At 43.5% G+C, this 19,845-nt stretch overlaps 1 protein-coding gene across 3 annotated transcripts; it reads right to left on the minus strand.

The window, feature by feature from the left end:
• Positions 1-86: 86 nt before the first annotated feature.
• Positions 87-11,919, minus strand: prkcq (protein kinase C, theta). Of its 3 annotated transcripts, none has more exons than XM_053414957.1 (18): positions 11,860-11,919; positions 8,535-8,841; positions 5,678-5,877; positions 5,476-5,536; positions 4,498-4,678; positions 4,381-4,412; positions 4,212-4,297; positions 3,881-4,010; positions 3,460-3,569; positions 3,250-3,379; positions 2,973-3,145; positions 2,643-2,816; positions 2,470-2,561; positions 2,251-2,313; positions 2,028-2,166; positions 1,737-1,925; positions 986-1,114; positions 87-874 (listed from the first exon to the last, which is right to left on the minus strand). In XM_053414957.1, exons 2-18 carry the CDS (start codon positions 8,650-8,652, stop codon positions 716-718), a joined length of 2,166 nt encoding a protein of 721 aa, XP_053270932.1. In that variant the 5' UTR covers positions 8,653-8,841; positions 11,860-11,919; the 3' UTR covers positions 87-715. The 3 variants fall into 3 exon arrangements, with proteins under 3 accessions (XP_053270932.1, XP_053270934.1, XP_053270933.1); XM_053414959.1 differs by lacking the exon at positions 11,860-11,919 and adding an exon at positions 9,060-9,366; XM_053414958.1 differs by lacking the exon at positions 11,860-11,919 and adding an exon at positions 9,014-9,366.
• Positions 11,920-19,845: the final 7,926 nt, after the last annotated feature.

A 19,845-nucleotide genomic window follows, 5' to 3' on the forward strand; every position in this document is an offset into this window, starting at 1 on the left:
TGTGTTTTTAAGAGAAAAGTCCAGTGGAAAAACAGATGGTGTCTCCTCCGCTCTCTTTGTGTGTCTGACGAGTAAAACTACACAAGTGTCGTCCAAAAAACAACAACACACATTTTATTGTACATGAGTCAAAAAACTGGAGTATCTCGGGATCTAAGTACCTCGTTCACAATAACCTTCGTTCAACATTCAAAACACTTTTCTGGACAAAGTGGAATTAATAAATTATGACGAGGAACCACGAGTTTATTACAAACACGTTTTCTCTGGATAAACAGCTCGAAGGTGAGTTCAGGTTCAAACCGGGGATTCTTCAGGTGATTCATTTTATTCTTTTTAAACCTAAAGGTGATTGAAATGATGGAGTTCTAATTGATTCCTTCGTGGATTTTAGATTTGGTTGTAAAGAGTCTTTGTTTTTCTTCTTCGCCTCAAACACAGAAGTTTTTCTGAAAGATATCCGTGTCTTATTTGAGTTTTGTTTAAAAATGCAGAGATAAGTGCATCAAATATCCCTTCACAGTTGTGTTTGTAACCCCCCCCCCCCCCCCCCCCCGGGTAATGCTCCTCATCACAGTCATGTTCGTGGATGCAGTCGAGCTCTGGGACATTCGGTGTCTGAAGTTTAGTTGTAGTTGCAGTGAAGTGCTTGTTCGTGACCGAGCGGCTGGTTTGTAGGTAGTAGGTTGTCGGTGTGGAGGTTAGAGGTCAGAGGTCAGCGTGCTGCCATGCGATTGACCCCCGGGTTGACGAAGGAGAAGTTCTGGAACATGGTCTGGTCCACGCTGTTGATCAGAGTCCGGTCGGCACACGACAGACGAGGCTTCTCGTTGATGAACTCCTTGTCGAAGTTGCTGCAGTCGCTGGGAGACGACTGGGAAGAAGAAGATATTTATTAAACATCTCTATCTGTATTTTAGTCGAGCTCTAATTAATTTAAAATACTTCCAACACATGGTTAGGTCTTGTGCCCTGCTGTACTTACTATGGTCGGCCTGAAGGGCGGCGCCACCTGCCGCTGCTCCAGGGCGTCCCAGTCGGTGGTGCGGAAGAAGTCGTGCTCCCTGATGTTTCCCTTCACTCCGAGCCGCTCCTCAGGTTCTCTGACAAACAGCTGCAGCACAAACATCTGGAGTTACACTTCAGAGCCATGCTTCTGTTGCTGATCACTTATTCAAATGTTTAAATTAATTTATAAAATTAGAAACAAACCTGCAGATTAAAATATACCAAAGCCCAAAGCTTTTATTAAATTACTTTACCCAACTAAGCAAAATATATTTAATTAACTAATATATGTGACAAAGATAATCTTGTAACTGTTATGTCACTTAACTGATTATCAAAAAAATTATTGCAGATACATTTTCTTTCTACTTGCTTAAACTGCCAATTTCAGATTTCACTGATTCCATTTGCTGCTCACATAAATTATATGTATCTGTTTGTGTGTGTATATGTACGTACGGTATGTATTATTACTATTGAAGTAAATATATACTTAACTAAGTATACAGCCATATATTTATTTAGTAATTTATTAATTAACTTGACAAAATATAAACATTGACATTTCCAGGTGAAAGAATTCAAACAGCTTTTCACTTACACAAAACCTGAATCATAGAATTACTGCGTCAAGGGAATAATGAATTCCCCTGATACTGAGAATCATACAGCCGACACACAGACACCCACACATGCAAACACACACACACCCACACACACTCTCTGACCTTGACCAGAATGTCCTTGGAGTCCTTGTGGAGGCTGCAGGGATACACAGGGTTGTCCGTGCGGATGCTCTGGAACAGCTCCTCCTCGTCGCGGCCGTGGAACGGAGAGTGACCGATGAGCATCTCGTAGAGCAGCACGCCGAACGACCACCAGTCCACCGCGCTGTTGTACTTCTGCCCCAACAGGATCTGATCCACACACAGAGAAACCATCTGACCAGGTGCCTTACAGCTGATTGTGAAGTCACGTGAAGTGATGACAGTCTGAGGTGGAGTATGAAGTGTGGTCACCTCGGGGGCGATGTAGTCGGGCGTCCCACAGAAGGTGGAGGTCCTCAGGTCGTCGTGCATGTTCTCCTTGCACATCCCGAAGTCTGCGATCTTTATGTGACCCTCAGAGTCCAGCAGCACGTTGTCCAGCTTCAGGTCTCTGAGGACGCAGGCAGGCAGGAAGTCAGAAAACTGTGGGTCACTGATTTCAAATGTTTGTCTCCGGCTCCAGCTGAGACTCTACCTGTAGATGATTCCCTTCGAGTGGAGGAACTGGAGCCCACAGATGATCTCGGCTGCGTAGAAGCTGCACAGACAAACACAGAAGAAGAGGAGGAAAACATCAAGTGGTTGTTTTATCTCCTCCCTCACGATCGTCTCTCTCCAAGAAGCTTCTGAACAGTTAAAAACTACAGTCATGCATCTTCATGTATTAAGTTAATCCTTGAGGTTGTTCACATACGTGGCTCTGTGCTGGTCAAACTTGCGGACGCTCTGGATGTGGAACATCAGATCTCCTCCGTTCAGATACTCCATCACGAAGAACAGGTTCTCCTGAGAACAAGAACCGAGAAACATCAGAGGCCGTGGAGAGAACGTCCCCTGCTCCCTCGTGTCCTCGTGCCTGGTCCTCACCTTGGTCTGGAAGGTGCAGTACAGGTGCGTGAGGAAGGGGTTCTCCCAGGCTAAACACAGAACCCTCCTCTCCACCATCGTGCACTCCACATCATCGTCCATCAGCACCACGTCCTTCTTCAGAGCCTTGACCGCGAAAAACTGCCCACTCTTCTTCAGCTCGGCCAGAAACACCTGGAACACAAAGAGAACCTCAGGACAATCTGTGGTTTTCTGTGGAAACTGGCTGGGATCAGTTTATATATTATTTCTTGTGACCATTAGAAAGATTCTTAAAGCTTCACAACATAATCAAAGCCGTGTTAATCGTTGTTGGATGAATTCCGGTACCTTTCCGAAGCTGCCCTTCCCGAGCATCTTGTGCAGGACGAAGTCTTCCACGGTGAACTTGGGGTGGTGGTCCTTCCTCGGGACGGCGTACAGTGGCTCCTCCTCTTGTCTCGACGCCTCAGCGAGCGACCCGCTGTCGTCTGTGGGTCCGTCCCACGAGATGCCCAGCACCTCTGCCAGAGGGGAGCAGGTCAGAAAACACACATGTGCACGTTGTTGAAGAATTAAGGGGAAATGAACGTGTGAGATGAAAAGGAAGATGTCAGAGTTTGTTTACCTTTGTTTGCAGGAGATGGTTTGGCCGGTAATCCCATAATCAACCCCGACGGAGCTCGGACTATTCCTGCCTGGCCGACGCCCACTGGACCTTCTCGACCAATGATCTCATTGTCTTTGGTGCTTCGGGCCTGAAGGTCAAAGGTCAAACAGACGTGATCCAACATGTCGATCACATCACGTCTCTCCCGAGGTGTTTTTATTATTTTACCTGCTGAATGCTCTCGATGTTGGCCAGAGCTTCAGCCATCAGCTTCTGGTTGACGCCACAGAGGTTGGCCACTTTCGACTGACACTTGTGATGAACGTTCATGCTGCACTCTGCACCAGAAGAAGAAGACACCATTTTGAAATATAATGTTTTATAATCTGATTTGCTCATAGACATGAAGAGGAGTTGAATCAAATACTTGAGATATCATCCTCTAGTTTAGAATAGGGGGAATATAACAATTTCTTGTCACCAGGGAATAATAATGTTCACATTTCCCTCACTGCAGCAGGGAAACACTTTCTCTCAGGCTCCTCCTCACAAAGCAATGCGTTAAACTTTAATCTACACAACACGAGTCCAGTATCTGACATCAACACAATGCACAAATCTACAGAATCATAAAGCTCCCGCCTCTCACCCTCACATTTGAGCCCCTGCCTGGCGAGTCCCCACAGCAGCGTCCCACAGTGTTCACAGAAGGTGGGACTCTTGTAGTTGTGGACTCTGAACCTGTGCGGCATGTCGATCTTGAATCGCTCCTTGTGGATCTGAAGAGAGACACACAACATCACACAGCTGAACTCTGAGGCCTGGGGTAGAAACACATGGTTTATCCAAACAGCAGCTGGAAGGTTGTTGTGTCTAATGTCTGATACAACACACGGAGGAAGTGTTGGACTTGGATGAAGAGCAATGCATCCTGGGAACCTGAGTTGTTACACCTGCTGTATATGAGACTGCCCACTCACCATCGTTTCTTTGCTGTTTATGGCGGAACCCGTACATTTGGCGATAATCTTGTCGATGCACTTTTTGTGTATCGCTGCGTTGCATTCTGAAAGACACAAGAGACGAGCGGGTGAGACACGTGGGGGAAGGAACTAGAAGCAAATCGTTAGAATTCCTCCTGAGACTTACGTCTGCACTGGTAGCCCTGTTTGTTCAGACCCCTGCGGTGCAGACAAACCGATTAGACGGAGAAAATTCTGTGATACACATTTGATTTGAATGACTGATCTCAGGTCTGTCGCGTACCAAACAAACTCTTTGCAGACGGAGCAGAAGGTCGGCTGAGGGAAGAAGGTGGCGCTGAACTCGTGGCATTTCACCACGTGGACCTTGGCCTGTTTGATGGCCCCGCGCCGCTGATGGAGGGCGAACAAGCCGTCTCTCTCCGGCTCCGACTCCGGGTCTCCCTCCGTCTGACCCGCGGCGTCTGGAACACAGAGGTCAGTCAAGGTCAAGTCAGCCGCTCGGCCACCTGTCGTCCTGAGAGGTGGATTCCCTAATGGGCCGGGGTCTAAATATAGAATCGTGAGATGGATTCTTCTCCGGCCTCGGCGTCAGAGAAGAGGATCCAAAACAAAACACTAAACCCCCGGAGCAGAGCAGAGGGTCCACACTTTTATTTTTAGTTTGAGAAAATGTAATTAGGCCGAGAGGATTAAAGACACAGGATACAGGACTGAGCAGAACATGTGGATTGTTTTACGCCTTTATCATCACTTTGACTTTTATTTTGATAATATTTAAACCAAAACTACATTTAAAGTACTCTCTCAAAAAGGTAGTTCGGTCAAATTAAAGTATTTAAAGAGTAAAATGTGGGAAATTAAGGTTTCAAATAAAAAATGGAAGCTTGAACTGCTTGACTTTGGGCTGCATGTGGAAATTATGCATTTTCATGTTTTTGGAAACTGAAACTATTGTTTTGAGTAAATTCTGAGAAGACAAACCACAAAGTTCACTGAGCGTTAGAAATAAGACAAACTGTTCTTTTCTTAAGACGACCGTCCACCCTTTTAATTTCACATCCTATAATCTTTCATTTCCACTTTCGGTTTCGCACATTTTGCTTTTGCCACTGATTTTTCTTTTGATGGTAGTTTCAGCTTCTCTATTAGTATCTGTGTGTGAACATGTGTCTCAGTGAGTTGTGTAGTGGGAGGCAGTGGGTGGAGTCACGCTCTGCAGTGGGTGGAGCCACGCTCTGCAGGGGGCGGAGCCACTCACCGCTCTTCTCCAGGTAATATCTGGCCTCCATGAGCAGGCGGCCTTGAGGCTTCAGCTCCAACTGAAACCGAGAGAAACACAAACTGTGAAGCAAACGTTACAACTTGGAATGAAAAGGGGAAGTTTGTGGCTTCAGGCTGGTCACAGTTTGGCAGCACAGACACACACACAGACACACACACACACACAGACACACACTCACCCAGATCTCCAGCTTGCCGTTCTCCTTCTTGCAGCGCGTGGCCAGCGAGTCCAAAGCCACCGTGGCCTCGGACTTCAGCTCGGCCGTCCGGTCCTTCACCATCACGTTCATGATGCGCCCCCGGTGGATGTGGGCATCGAACGTGGTGTTCCACGGCGGGTACATGGTCGGCTTCTTCTGCTTGTACACTTGACCTTTCTCTGCGAAGAGAGAACGTCTCATTCACTCAGCGCTGAGGTTTCTCTATCACGTTTCATTTTCTGAAGCCCTCAGGGGGAGTTTAGGGATGAAACGGGGATTGAACCGACGACCTTATGGTTAATGGATGACCCGCTGTACCTCCTGATCCACAGCTGACCTATTCATAACTTCGCGGTTGTCACAGTCGTGTTTTAAAGATTCACATCATCAATATGAACAAATGGGCCTGTTAGTATTTGTGTGGAACATCTCAATCCGATGCATTTAACTCGTTGGGGTTCTATTAACGGAGACGGAGACGACTTCCTGCCGGGGACTCAAACCAACACCCGGAGTTAATCTGTACCAGAGTCTCACCGGGAGGATCAGAGGCTCTTTCCCAGCCTTCAGCTCCCATCATCAGCTCAACCCTCTCCCCGGTAGAACCTTTCATTTGTGGATTATTAGATATCTGACGGGTTGGAGCACCGGGACCATGTGACCCGGACAGATGTTCATCCCCCGGCCTTCATAATTGACATCTGCTCATTTTTCCCCCTACGCACCGACATCCTGTTTATCCACTTACATAACCGTCCTTCAACAATAAAAGCCCACTAAGCTTTCTGACTCACAAAGTGACCAGCGGCCTTCTCCATCACCGGCTCAGCACCGGACCGGCCAGCTGCCATCTGTCTCTGAAAATATTTACCCCTCATACACATCAGCTACATCTGTGTGTGTGTGTCTTTGTGTGTGTGTGTTTCCTTGTGACGTTGTGCAGGCTGAGAGGTGACAGTTTTGGTGTCAGCCAGTTCCTGTGTTATTCTTTGAAACAGCAGCGGGGGGGCGTTTTAGACGTGAGGGCGTTCTCATTTACATTTTCCTCTTTTGTGTTTTATCACATGAGACTTTAAACCAGGAGCCGTTTAAGAGCTTCAAAGTTATTGTAGTTTTCTTGTTGTTGTGTTTTTTTTTGTGCGTCTCCAGTCACACAACGGAAAATAAAAGTCCTCAGCTGCTCTGCCTCATTTGAACAAGACTCTGAAAGTGGAAGTGAAGGCTCAGTGACGAGCTGTCAAACTGTTTCCCATCAACACAGGCTGGGATCTGTCTCATTAGCATAACAAATACAAATAGGAAACACTTATAAAATCAGTAACAAAGGAGGTTTGTACGTGTGAGTCCTCGTGCACAGAGTTGTGTTCACTCTCCCTCGACCTCACTGTACTTTAGTTTCTGACCCTCGACCCACTTCTAGAGAGTTTATTCCAGAGATCTCCTCAGTCTGTGGCTCACTCGGGTCGAGAGCTCGTGGAATCAGGGACATTTGGACACTAAATACGTTGAATATTAATAAACCTGAATAAACTTCATGAGCTTCCTCCGGCTGGAAGCGTCAGGAGCAGAGAAGATATCAGAAGATGAACTCCGGACGATCTCAGCTGAAGAACTTAAAGTCTAATCTGGCAGAGACGGAATTATCTTTTATGGAGGATTTCAAACGGAAGCTGTTTATCAAAGTCTCAGATCAGCTTCTATTTGAATTCGGCGGCAATGAGACAAAAAAAAATACTGTTTCAACCGCCACAGGAGTTTCTCACCATCAGACCAGAATTCAACAGCCTCAGGCCTGAGAGCAAAGTGTCATCAGGCCTGAAACCACTGGAGCTGAGTGTGATGTCGAACAATGTGCTGACACGGGGGGGGGGGGGGGGGGGGGGGACACACATCTCACACACCGTGAGGTCTCCAGTGTTTCCATTTAAATTCATCTGAGGTGAAGTCAAAATGAAACCGATCCAGTGAGTCAGTGTCGATGAAACATCAGACTTGTGGTTTCGTGGAAGAGGAAAAAGAATCACCAGTAGCCTCCTCTTTCCTCCCAGTGACACGGCTCCTCGCTCACGTCCACCACCACCAGTGGTTTAAACACAGACAGACGCAGGACACAGATAAATGTCCGCTGCCCGTCTGTTATCACGCTGGGACGAGAACAGACGACCACAGAGAAGATCCTGAAGTCCGGCAGCGTTTGGGTTCTTTCCTCGTCAACAAGACAATATTTAAGGAAACATTTAAAGCTCTCATTTTGTGCATCTCATACAAAGTGAGGGTTCCACGTCTCTTTTGATAATAAAGAAAGTCCCGATGCAATTAACTGTAATGATTTAAAAACAAACAAGTCTTCTCGGACGAGGCAGACACGCCTGAATGTCGGTAATACGGTGCAGTGATGCTAAATTTAGATGCTAACTTCTAATTAGATTTATTTGTGCCAAAGAAAAATGTAGAGAAACTGGTTTGTAGCAGGCATTGTGGTTGATGTTGTTGATTCTGGTGCAGGCACAAGCAACAATGGACACGTGTGTAGTAAACTGAGATATTAATGGTTTTGAAAATCAACCCTTTTGGAAGTCGTTTGTTAAAAATCTCTGTTGCAGAGACTTTAAACGACTCACACAAGAAAATATCAGAATGGAAATAATGTGGAAATAGAAACCAACATGCAAACAGGCCTCATTCAGAAAGTGTGAGTTTAAATGAGCAGTAACTTCTGTGCAGCTTTCTGACATTTCCAAAAAATACTTCAATAATAAAGTGCAGCTGTAACCACTGAAACCACTGAGCACACATTCAGAAGTAGCACAGGTCGATAACCGGAGCAGCTGCTCACCTGTGTCGATGGCCTCCTTCATGTACACGGCACAGTACGGGCTCAGCACCTCCTCGTGGTACGCCAGGCCCGGGTCCATCTCGAAGCTGGAGAAGCCGATCCGCAGGAAGGGAGACATGTCTGCACACGAATCCTCAAAAAGTCCAAAGTAGAAACCTCCAGGTGGTTTTACTCTGTCTCTTTGCAAAGCGGCGTCAGGAGATGAGATTTCTCAGATTTAGTTCTGATGCTGCAGCAGAGGAGGAGGAGGAGGAGGAGGAGGAGGAGGAGGAGGAGGCTGTTTTTCACCCTTGATGCTTTACACAACCTGTGAGAGGAAGCGATAGAGAGAGAGGTTTCATTACCTGTGACATCGTGACCACAAGAACTCGCTGTCAACTTTTCCCCTCAGCTCCTTTTAGACCGAATCAACAAACTACACAAACACAACTACTGAAGATGTGTTGAAATAGAGAGGATGGAAAAAAACAGTTTCACACCAAAGCAAAGAGAACGAAGCAGCTTCAGAAAGTTAAAACCAAAAACCTCCAGGAGCCGTCACTGGGACTCGGAGCAGCTCGGCTCAAAGTCAGAGATCAACTGTGGAAATAACGATGGTCCTCACTGGTGCTGCCGGGACTGCAGCAGCTTGGATGTCAGAGTGCTGGTGACGGTCGATGGGATATTTGAGGCCTGGGGGGGTGTGTGTGTGTGTGTGTGTGTGTCTCTCTCTCTCTCTGTGTGTGTGTGTGTGTCACTGCTGGAGAGCAGGCTCAGAGGTGACTATTAATAGAGCTGAAATACAAAACGCAGATCAGGAATATGCGAGCGCCTGAGCCTGAGTCCACAGAGCTTTCTGTCAGGAGCCGAGAGGCGTCACCTCCTTTTTACCGTAACTCCCACTGACCCTGAGTCAGAGGAGTCATGTGATCGGACACACACACTGAGACATGCACAGGGCCAGAGGGCAAGAAAAGATGATTCCTGACTTTTCAAAAACCTCATGACTGACACATTGAGCTGAGTCTGGATATTGATGAAGCAGCTCTTGAATGCATCATGCACTCACATGGATTATGACTGTATTAATGTTGATATCACTTTAGTGCGATGTGCACTGGTGAAGCATGAAGACGCACAAATAATCTGAAAAGCTGCTGCACTTTATTGTCATATGGTTTTGAGTAGTCTCCAATTTGTGTCATATAATAAAATCAGCCTCCTTCAGCTCACACAGACACACACACTCCAACCAGCCAGGGACTCAAACCTGTGACATGCACAGAGCTGCTGCTGCCACCTCCTCTGCTGTCGCTCTGCAGGAGGAGTTCAACTTCCGGTGCCGACGTTTACGACGAAGTCACCACACTTCCTGTCTCGGGGCAGTTTAAACATTTTTGTTTTGAAGCTTCACAGGTGGAGCCGTTGAGAACCAGAGAGTGAAGAGATGGCGGCAAATACAAAGAAAAAGCCAGAGAAACGTATTTTACTGGTGTAATTAGTGTTTTACTGGTGTAAACAAACCTTCATCAGGATAATAAGTATATTAATAGCTCAGGTCGAGAGTTGAAAGGATCTGCGGCCGTGCGGCTTTGGAGCCGATGGAATGTAAAGCATCGGGCCCGTGGTGAGGTCCTAATGGGATTAATCCACCCGAGCCCGCTTTGCTTCTCATAAAGTAACCGCACAATACATGTAAGTAGATTTAGCCGTGACCAACACAGCAGGTCACCGTGAAAACAATCTGCTGATCTGACATCTTAGAATTTAATTTGGCTGTTTTGAACCCGAGCAGCTGCTGGAGGAGTCGAATGAGACTCAAACACAAGAGAGACTTTTAATTTGTTTTCATTTTTAGAGAGATGATAAAACTAGTTAACGTCAGATCTTTGTGTGTGTGTGTCTGTGTCTGTGTGTGTGTTTTTGTGTGTGTGTGAGTGACAGGGGTCAGACACTCTTTGCTGCAGCCACCCGTCGACACCTAAAGGCCACACGCACACATCCTCAAACACACACAGAGCAGAGGGAAGGTCGAGGGCTCGAGACCTTTCAGGGACCTTTCAGGAGAGAAGTCAAAGGAGCCGCCCACCTGACGCTCTGTGGTGACCAGGCCAGCAAAGTTCAGCCTGTGTGTGTGTGTGTGTGTGTGTGTGTGTGTGTGTGTGTGTGTGTCTGTGTGTGTGTTTGACGAGGAAGGGGGAAGTCTTTGTTGTTATTGACAGTTGCTCCATGTGTGTGACAGAAACCCTTTGACTACAGCTGCTGCTTTTGCAAGAGCCCAAACACTGAGAGGCCCTGAAGTGGTCACTGGTGTTACTGGAGTTACTGGTGTTGTGAGGACCTGAGTCTGTGGTGTCAGGTTGAAGTTAAGGTTTAAATTGAAGGTCTCCAGGAAGTCACTGTGATTCCTCTGTGCACACGGGGATGTGATGTGACCCGTGCTCTCTCACTGATGAATCATCTTTTAGTAAAAAACTCTTCTTAAAAAACGAGATCATTTCACGGGAAACGAAATTCAAAGCTGTGTTTGTGTAGTTCTGAGGTACTTTGTGTTGTTATCCCCCGATTTTAAAATACTACACACTTTATCTCAAAGCTCCTGTCACTGATTGTAGTGCAGACACAGGATTTCAACTCAAAAACACCTGATCAGTTTTAAATATTACATATATGTGTTATTAATTATAGATCAAACAACATAAAATACCTGTAGAGATCAAATAAGCTTCATTTTGGATCAGCTTCAATATTAAATTACTGCTTATAACACAAGTTTGTCATGTTACTACAAACATCTAAATTAATGGTAAATATTGTGTTTTTATTGGAGTTTTAATTGTTAATAAAAATAGGTTTAACAATCAACATGTGAATAATGATCAAATATTAAATTGCTGCGAACAAACTGTTCATTTAATTTAATTAATGACAACTTACTTCTGCTAAACAGTTTTTAAGAGGGATGAGCTTCATTATATTTATTAAACTACTAAAACTACTAATCACTTTCCAGATTACACACAGAGAAAGTATGATATATTTAAAATAACGTATTATTGATAAAGTATGTGTATTTAAAATAGTTTAAATGACTTCCCACATTGAATCATCATGGGAAATACACAGGTAATAAAATAGAATTAATATAAATATATAAAGAGCACGTTTGATGTATTTAATTAGATTTACTTGATAATATGTACAAAGCAAAAACACTAAACAACACAACCTGAGTAGTTGTCACACACATGACACATGCAGACGTGTGTAACTGTCACACACATGTAATCTGATATGTGTGTTTATTATCATGAGCCTGACACAAAAAACACACACACGAACTGACCTGTGGAAGATTCAGTGTCTCCTGAGGTTGTTTCTTCTGCACATCTGAACTTTACTGACTCACAACGAGAGGCTGCAGCTACACACACCGTGAGGCGTTCACTGACCGTCCGGAGAGTGCAGCTTCGTGCCACAGCCAACACAAAGCATCACATTCTGAAAAACACAAAGTGACCTGTTGTATACTTTAATAAGATTTCCTCTGGAATGAGATTCATGCAAATTGATAAGCAATAGATAATAAACGAATAAAGAGCTTTTTAGAACCACTGCAGTAAAGTGTGAAGGGGCCGTGAAGGCAGCACGACTCTGTCCACCCACACAAAATGAAACAAGACTTCAGAGACACATTAAAAGACAAACTGCACGTGAACAGCTCAATGTCCTCTGAGCTGTAAACTGGGACAGTTCAGGAAACATTTATACATTTATAACAAATATATAAAAACAAAGAAATCAACCTAAAGGGGTTGAACAATGCTCATTACGCCACCTAGTGTTTCAAAGTGGTTTGGACCTGGAAGAGCCGATGCTGACGTAGAGTCAACAGTTTGTCTCTGTGTAACGATTTATATTGTTATTATTATTATTATTATTATTATTATTATTATTATTATTATTATTATTATTATTATTATTATTATTAACTACATGTCATGTGACCAGCCCGTCCTGATAAAAGACCATAAAGTCAAACAGCAGCCACACACTGGAACTCAGCAAGTATCACAATCTGCTGCATATGAACCTTTAATAGTTATATTAATAACAATGAACAACTTATTTGACTCTAAATTCTGAGAGTCATAAAGTTATTACATGTACCAGTGCTCTGACTTTTCAGTTTGTTTGGATTCAACACTTTTGATTGTGTCAAGTTTTTCAAACTTAATTTTCATAAAAGAAGGAAAAACATAAAATTTCGCCAAGATACAGATTTAAAATGGAACTAGTGTCAAGAAAATAACAGATTTCATAGATGATGACTCAGCATCACAGGAAGTCGTAAAGATATTTTACAAATTAAGATTTTGAGGAGGAAATGTTTCGTTTTCCTTCGTGAAAATGAAAGTCAGTCAAATTGTTCAGTTTATTTTTGTCACGTGCTCCAAGAACAAGACTTTGAATAAGAATCAGGAGAAGATGGAAGAAGCTGATATGAAAGTTTGATTCAATAAAAAGCAGCGACAGATCATAGTAGTTTATATTCTGCCCACCAGGAGGTGCCAGTGTTCATGTAATGTGTTTCCAGTGATATACATGAAGGTGGAGGATGATGATGATGATGATGATGATGACAATTATAAATTGATGGAAAAAGCTAAAGTTTTACTAAATTAATTCAGAGCATATTTTATGTTTATTATACTATTTAATAGTGATTAAAGAAACAGATCTATAGCTTAATCTGAATCCATCTCGCCATACATTCATCTGTGTTTGTGTTTACGTTTGCGTTTGTGTGTGTGTGTGTGTTTAAGTTTGTGTATGTGTGTGTGTGTGTGTGTGTGTGTGTGTGTGTGTGTGTGTGTGTGATTGCGTTTGCATTTGTGTGTATTCTGGTGATGAGGTCACACTTCCTTCCCATAACTGTTGAGTGTTTTTGTCACATTTAATTGTTCAGACAGTGCTGTTCTCACACACACACAAACACACACACACACACACACACACACACACACACACACACACACAAACACACACAAAGACACACACAGAGAAACAGTCATAATTACAGTTTACTCAGAGAAGATTTACGACTCAGTCTTTGTGCGTTAAGCAGAAACACAGAGAAAAGGTCCAGATGTTTGTGTTGCTGCTGTGAGTTTGTCACATGACGTTTACTGTTCACATAGAAACACAGAAACTCTCATTTACTGAACTCTGATCTTTTCTTCATGAATATCGATGCTGTGTATTTTACTTTTATGGCTTCTTGTCCTTTACTATTCTTGCGACTGAAGTTCTGTATTTCATTTATAGTCCTGTGTTTTATTATATTTTACTGTCTCTATATACAATCTGTACTGTACTCTACTATCTTTACTCTACTGCACTTTACTTAACTGTACTTTACTGTGAAGTGTCCAGGGTCAATACTGTATCATCTTGTATTGTAAAGTACTTTACATTAAATTAGTACAGTATGCAGTAAAGTACATTAAAGGAAAGGACTATTATATTTAATAGAATACATTAGGGATCTTAAAAGTAAATTACTGTTATATGGCGTAAAATATACTGCAAATTACAGTACTTACTTTTAATGTACCTTACTGCACAGTACAGTACTTTACTGTATTGTGCTGTACTGTACTGTACTGTACTGTACTATCATTTACTACTCTGTCCTGTCCGGTTAATGTCCTGTTCTGTCTCACTCTCTTCTGTCCAGTGGACCTACAGTATATCTTTATAGAATCTATATTTCCACGTACAGAACAGTCGTTCCTTAAACAGCCTCATATTATTCTTGGCCTGCTGCTCGTCATGTTCTACTTTATTTGAAACTGATTTGAATTTCAAAACCTCAGCGACTGATTGAGCTGCAGAGGAACTTAAATAATATTAAATAAATGTTAAATTAATCTTTCTTTTAATGGCACCAGCTGCTTTATGTTTTCCTGTTTTCATGATATCTCACAAACACCTTGAGGGGATTTCTTAAAACATAAGTAAAAGAATACACTGAAAACTACACATAGGATAAAAAGACATTATGTAGTTCTGAATAAAACACATTCTTCGTGGTTATTCATCGTCATCACTGAGTCACAGTCATCGAGTTTCTCATGTATTGAGCTGGTGACACTTCAGATCGGGCTGTGAACCAAAGATTAAAGATACTTGACATGACAGTTGGATCTCCCCCCCTGGTGGCTGACTGCAGAACAGGTCAAAAACCCTGCCTCCTCCATGTTAGTGGATGGGATACGGACCAAACTAAAAGTACACGTTAAATAAAACCTTTTGAGTGACAGCTGAGGCTGTGAAACATTTACGTATAATTTATAACTTCGTAGCTGTGACCTGTTTCTACCTGTTTTATCCCCTGCTACAAGTTTAAAAATATAAATGTATTTAATATTTCTACTGACCCATGTGAGGAAACTGTCATGTGCAGGATTTCATTTCCCTCAAGCTGCAGTTGAAATAGCTGCGGACGTGAACATCAGTTTTTTCTCTGAACAGGAAAAGAACAACTTCCCTTTAAATCGAATCAGACGTCTGTTCTGGGATTTTCAGCTTTTAAAAATTACGACCAGATTTCCCACAAACCCAGTTGGTTTGGGCTCGTTCTTCTTCGCCTGTTTATCATCTTCATCTACTTGTTCTGCATTTAAACTTTATTCCATTTAGATGTAAAAACAACTTATCAGGTTATTTTTTAAAGACAAATTGTTATCCAGCATTATAATGTTTGTTTGTTTGATTGTTTGTTTGCAGGATTGCAAGTATATAAAGAACCCATTCAGATTTGGTTTGGATCCGGGATCCAAGGAGAAATATGGATTTAAATGTGTTGTCCCACACAGAAAATATTGTTTTTGCCCCAGTTCTTCTACTAGAATTTGAATTGTGTATTTATATTTTTCTCTGTACATCACAGAAGCAGACCATCCTTCTATCAGAGGAGATATATCGTGACTTCCGGTTCAGTTCTCGACAGTGACTCAGTGATATGTCGCTTCCCTCGGACAGTTCCTGCTTTAGGTGTCAGCTCGCAAAAAAATAAACATATATATATTTCTGCGAGTTCAACCACAAGCCCTAACCCTTCTGTGGGTTTCCTCTTGAGTTGCACTAAATGAATCCTCGTGCACAGAGCTCAGTGTGAGCAGCAGCACATCCAGCAAAAGGCTCTTTTCTTTCTCCTCCTCCCTCTAATCAGGGAAAGAACAGGAATCTGCACGAGAGGGAGAATCTCATGTGTAAAAAAACAACAACTATATTTTAATATCTGCCATGTTTTATTTTAGAAAGGGAGGGAGGGAGAGAGGAAGAGAGAGAGAGAGAGAGAGGGAGAGAGAGAGAGAGTGGAAAATGTTATTCTTTTGTACAAAGCACCGACTCGGGACTGAGGGATGGAGCCTGCACTCTTTTTATACACGTTGCCATGGAAACCAGCCCAGCAGCCAACCAGCTGCCGCAACTATACGGCCTCCTCCTCCCCCCCCCCCCCCCCACCCCCCTCCTTCTCCTCCTCCCCCCCCTCCTCCTCCTCCTCTTCCTCCTCCTCCCAGCCATTTTTTATTTTCACACACTCACGACTCTCCCCCCCCCCCCCCTCCTCCCTCTGTCCTCACATTCATATTGCATACCAGCACACAGATTTTTATAAGCTGACGACTGAGTGTTTCTACTGTAAAAATAACCCTGCACACACACATTCACCTTCTACCTGAATACAACACACAGACACACACACACACAGACACACACACACATGCAGGGAGCTGTGTGGTTGATGGTGAGGAACGCAGAGAGGAAATGAGTCAGCTGTCTGACATGAGACTGCGACAATTTATAAAAGCAGGTAAAGTGAAAAACTCGATGCAGGTGCAGGACGAGGAGAAGTTGTTTCACGACCGAGAAGAACACGTGCACGCAAATAGAGCACGATAATTGCAGTGCTGTGCATGAAACATCTGGGCAGAGCGCACACATGCACACACACACACACACACACACACACACACACACACACACTCAGTACACTGCAAGAGGACAAAGAGAAGTGAAGAATCGTGTGTGTGTGTGCAACACAAAGAAAAAACTAACTGTGAGTGGAGACGTTTCACCACCAACACCCGACTGTCCCTGAAATTCAATCAAGCAACACACACTCATAGATTTCTGTTCCTGAATATTTCAGATTTGTCTTTTGGAGCAAGATTCATGAATTCCTCTGGATAATGGGTGGAAATGTCAAAAAGCAACGACCTCAAAAGTTTAAATAAAAGATTTCCTGGATCCTCCCCTTTGTCCAGATCCACACCAAAGTGTGATGACTTCTTTCTCGGCCTGTGATCCATCCACCAAGTTTTGTGGAAACATAAGTTCCTTGGTGAAGGTAAAAAAACACCAGACAAAATTAATTTTCATTTATTCCAGTGGTCAAAGTACTAATTAAGTAATTGCAAGCAAACAACTGATTAATAGAGGATGAAAGGTGATCATTATTTGGCCTTCAATCTTGTTTTTTATGTAATTATTATATTTCTCTCTGCTTCTCTCTGACATTTGAATTTGTGGAACCAGTGAAGTTCTGCGATATCACATGTGAGGCTCAAGTAGAAACATTTTCCTTTTATTTGAGAAACCACAGCAGAATGAAGAGATAAATTCTCACGAAAGTCAAGAAGGAAAATTCTCTGTCAGGCTCTTTCGAGTCTCAGACACAGAAAATGTGTTTATGCTAATGTGTCGTCTGCGACTCCGACCGGGTTCGAGTTTCACTGACGCAGCGAAGAAGAGGAGAGACGAGTTTAATCGACCTCCACCTGCACCCCCACTCATCCACATGGCTCTGATCTCACGTTACTGACAGACCTGTCACACACACACACACACACACACACACAAACACACAAACACACACATCCTCCTGTTTGGTGCCTTCCTGAGTGACTCTGTGTTGGTAGTAGAAAACTTGGGTTAGAGGTTATGCCTTCCATTAAGATGCAGATATTTATATTTTACCTGGATGCAGAACAAAACAGATGTAAGAATAATTTGTTCCTGATTTCTCTGGTCATTTAAATAACTGCACGTGATTGTGTTGTCTACATTTTCATGTTGTGTACGTGTCCACTGGTTGTGTGATTGTTCTACCGGCTGAACAACAAATTCCTCCTCAGGACAATGAAGATATCTCGACCCTTTATTTCCTTTATATTAAGAATCATTCTCCTTATATAACAATTTAATTCTTTAAATCTCTTCATATGGTTTTGCTCCCTCACATTATTCAGTTTTTCTTTAAAAGAACACAAAGTTTAATCTGTTTGGATTTTATAAAACTCGTTAATTTAGCCGAAGAATCAAACTCTGCAGAAACCCAGTTGGAGGATTTATATTTTCCTTCCACTGTTTCATACAAAACTTTTTTGGCCGACATTAAATTTCTACAGGAAACTGAGGCAAAAGGTGTTAAAAACCAATGAGACCAATTTCAGGGTGGAAACATCTTTTTTCTTTTTTCGTTTCCTGTGTCAAATTATTCAACGTGAATTCCCGTGTAGGCGAACTGCTCGGCCGACTCTTAACGAGGCCTTTCTGTTTCCCTCCCAGTAAACCCACTCCTCTGCTCACACACCAGTCGTGTCCCACTCCTCCACCGCCTCCGCTCAAACCAGCACTTTACTTTTTTATCATTTCATCCGTTCCCCCCGATGATGACATCGATGAACGCAGACTGACTCTCTCTCTCTCTCTCTCTCACGTATCAGATGTACTGTATGCCTCGCTCGGTCCGAGTCAGGCATATGGTGCTGCAGCAGATGGGGGGGCTGGGGGGGGGGGGGGTGACCAGATGACTAATGAATAATGAACAATAGAGAGGAAACTGCTCTGTCGTATAAGCAGAGGTGTGATGCTGGAGATAGGGCCACGGTTCAGGCCCCTGCTAAACATTAATCAATACCGAGTCGTGTCCCGGTGTCTGAAGCACATGAGCTGGTCCTCACTCCTCCTCCACTCAGACGTCTATTAGCTTATCAAGAGCTCAGGAAGCGCATCAATTATGAGACGGGCTTTGCTGGATTCAGATTGAGATCTGTTGAGGGGGGGGGGGGGTGGTTTACAGGCATCTCTCAGTGCAATTCATCAGCAATAAACACGAGATTATTCCCCAGAGGAACGTGGAGAAAGTATCTACAGCTGCTGTTAACTGCACCAAGGAGGTTCTGTTTCCTCCTGGGTCTGTCCTCGGCTTATTTGTTATAAGCAGGAAAGGATTTAATGGAATTCTTCTTCTTCTTCTTCTTCTTCGTCTTCTTCTTCTTCTTCTTCTTCTTGGTCCCAAAAAGTGCTGCCAAAATGAACAGTTGGATCCAGATCTCCTCTTTTGATTGGACTAAATGTGGTCCTCTTGTTCAAGACTGTAAAGACGTAAGGACACTTTTTAACCTCGGAGAAGAAAGTCCTTATAATTTCATTTCCCCCCGAGACTCAGTCCAACTTGCTCCGATCGTCTCACTGATAGAAAACTCTATCGTCTGCATATAATCGTCTTTTTCGACCCTCAAACCTAAATGTTTTTTACTTGCTCGTCTCTCTTCGTCTCTCTTCGTCTCTCTTTTCTCTCTTTTCTCTCTTCTGCTTCGAACCCATGAGTTCACACATCGTCTGAGTCGCAGGTTCGAGCTGAAGTGGTGACAACAGAGGAGCAGGAAACACGACACCTCATCAGTGAGAAGTGAATCACTGAGGAAATCAAACTGCAGTTATCAGAGGCGGGTGGATTCAGTGGTGAGCTGAGAGCCTCGTCCTTCATCACATCTGATTGTTCTCTCTCTGTCGAGCCTCCACACACCGAGTGTGTGAGTGTGTGTGAGTGTGTGTGTGTGTAACCATGACCTAGATTTCAAGTGTGCAGTGCAATGCAAGTGATGGTTGTGTGTGTGTGTGTGTGTGTGTGAGATAAAGAGAGAGATAGTGTGTGTGAGAAAGGGCCGGGACTCAGACTATGGTTAACCAAACAACTTGCACCTTCCCCCACATTCAGTCATAGCCCTACGTTACACAGACACACACACTTATTTGTGTTTTCTCTTGTTTTTTAGTTGCTCATTTGTTTCAATAATCAATTTTTGTTCAACCCCGATTTATAACAAAAATTGTCGTGTGCAGCCGAGTGTGAGGAGGTCGGGTTCAGGGTGGTTTTCTCTGCTGGTTTAGAGATGATGGGAATTCAAGTGTGGCTGGGGATGGATGGATGATATCAACTTAAAACTTTCTGATCATTGGGATTAATTCCCATAAT

This window comes from Pleuronectes platessa, chromosome 22 (genome assembly GCF_947347685.1).
Source record: "Pleuronectes platessa chromosome 22, fPlePla1.1, whole genome shotgun sequence".
NCBI lineage: Eukaryota > Metazoa > Chordata > Actinopteri > Pleuronectiformes > Pleuronectidae > Pleuronectes > Pleuronectes platessa.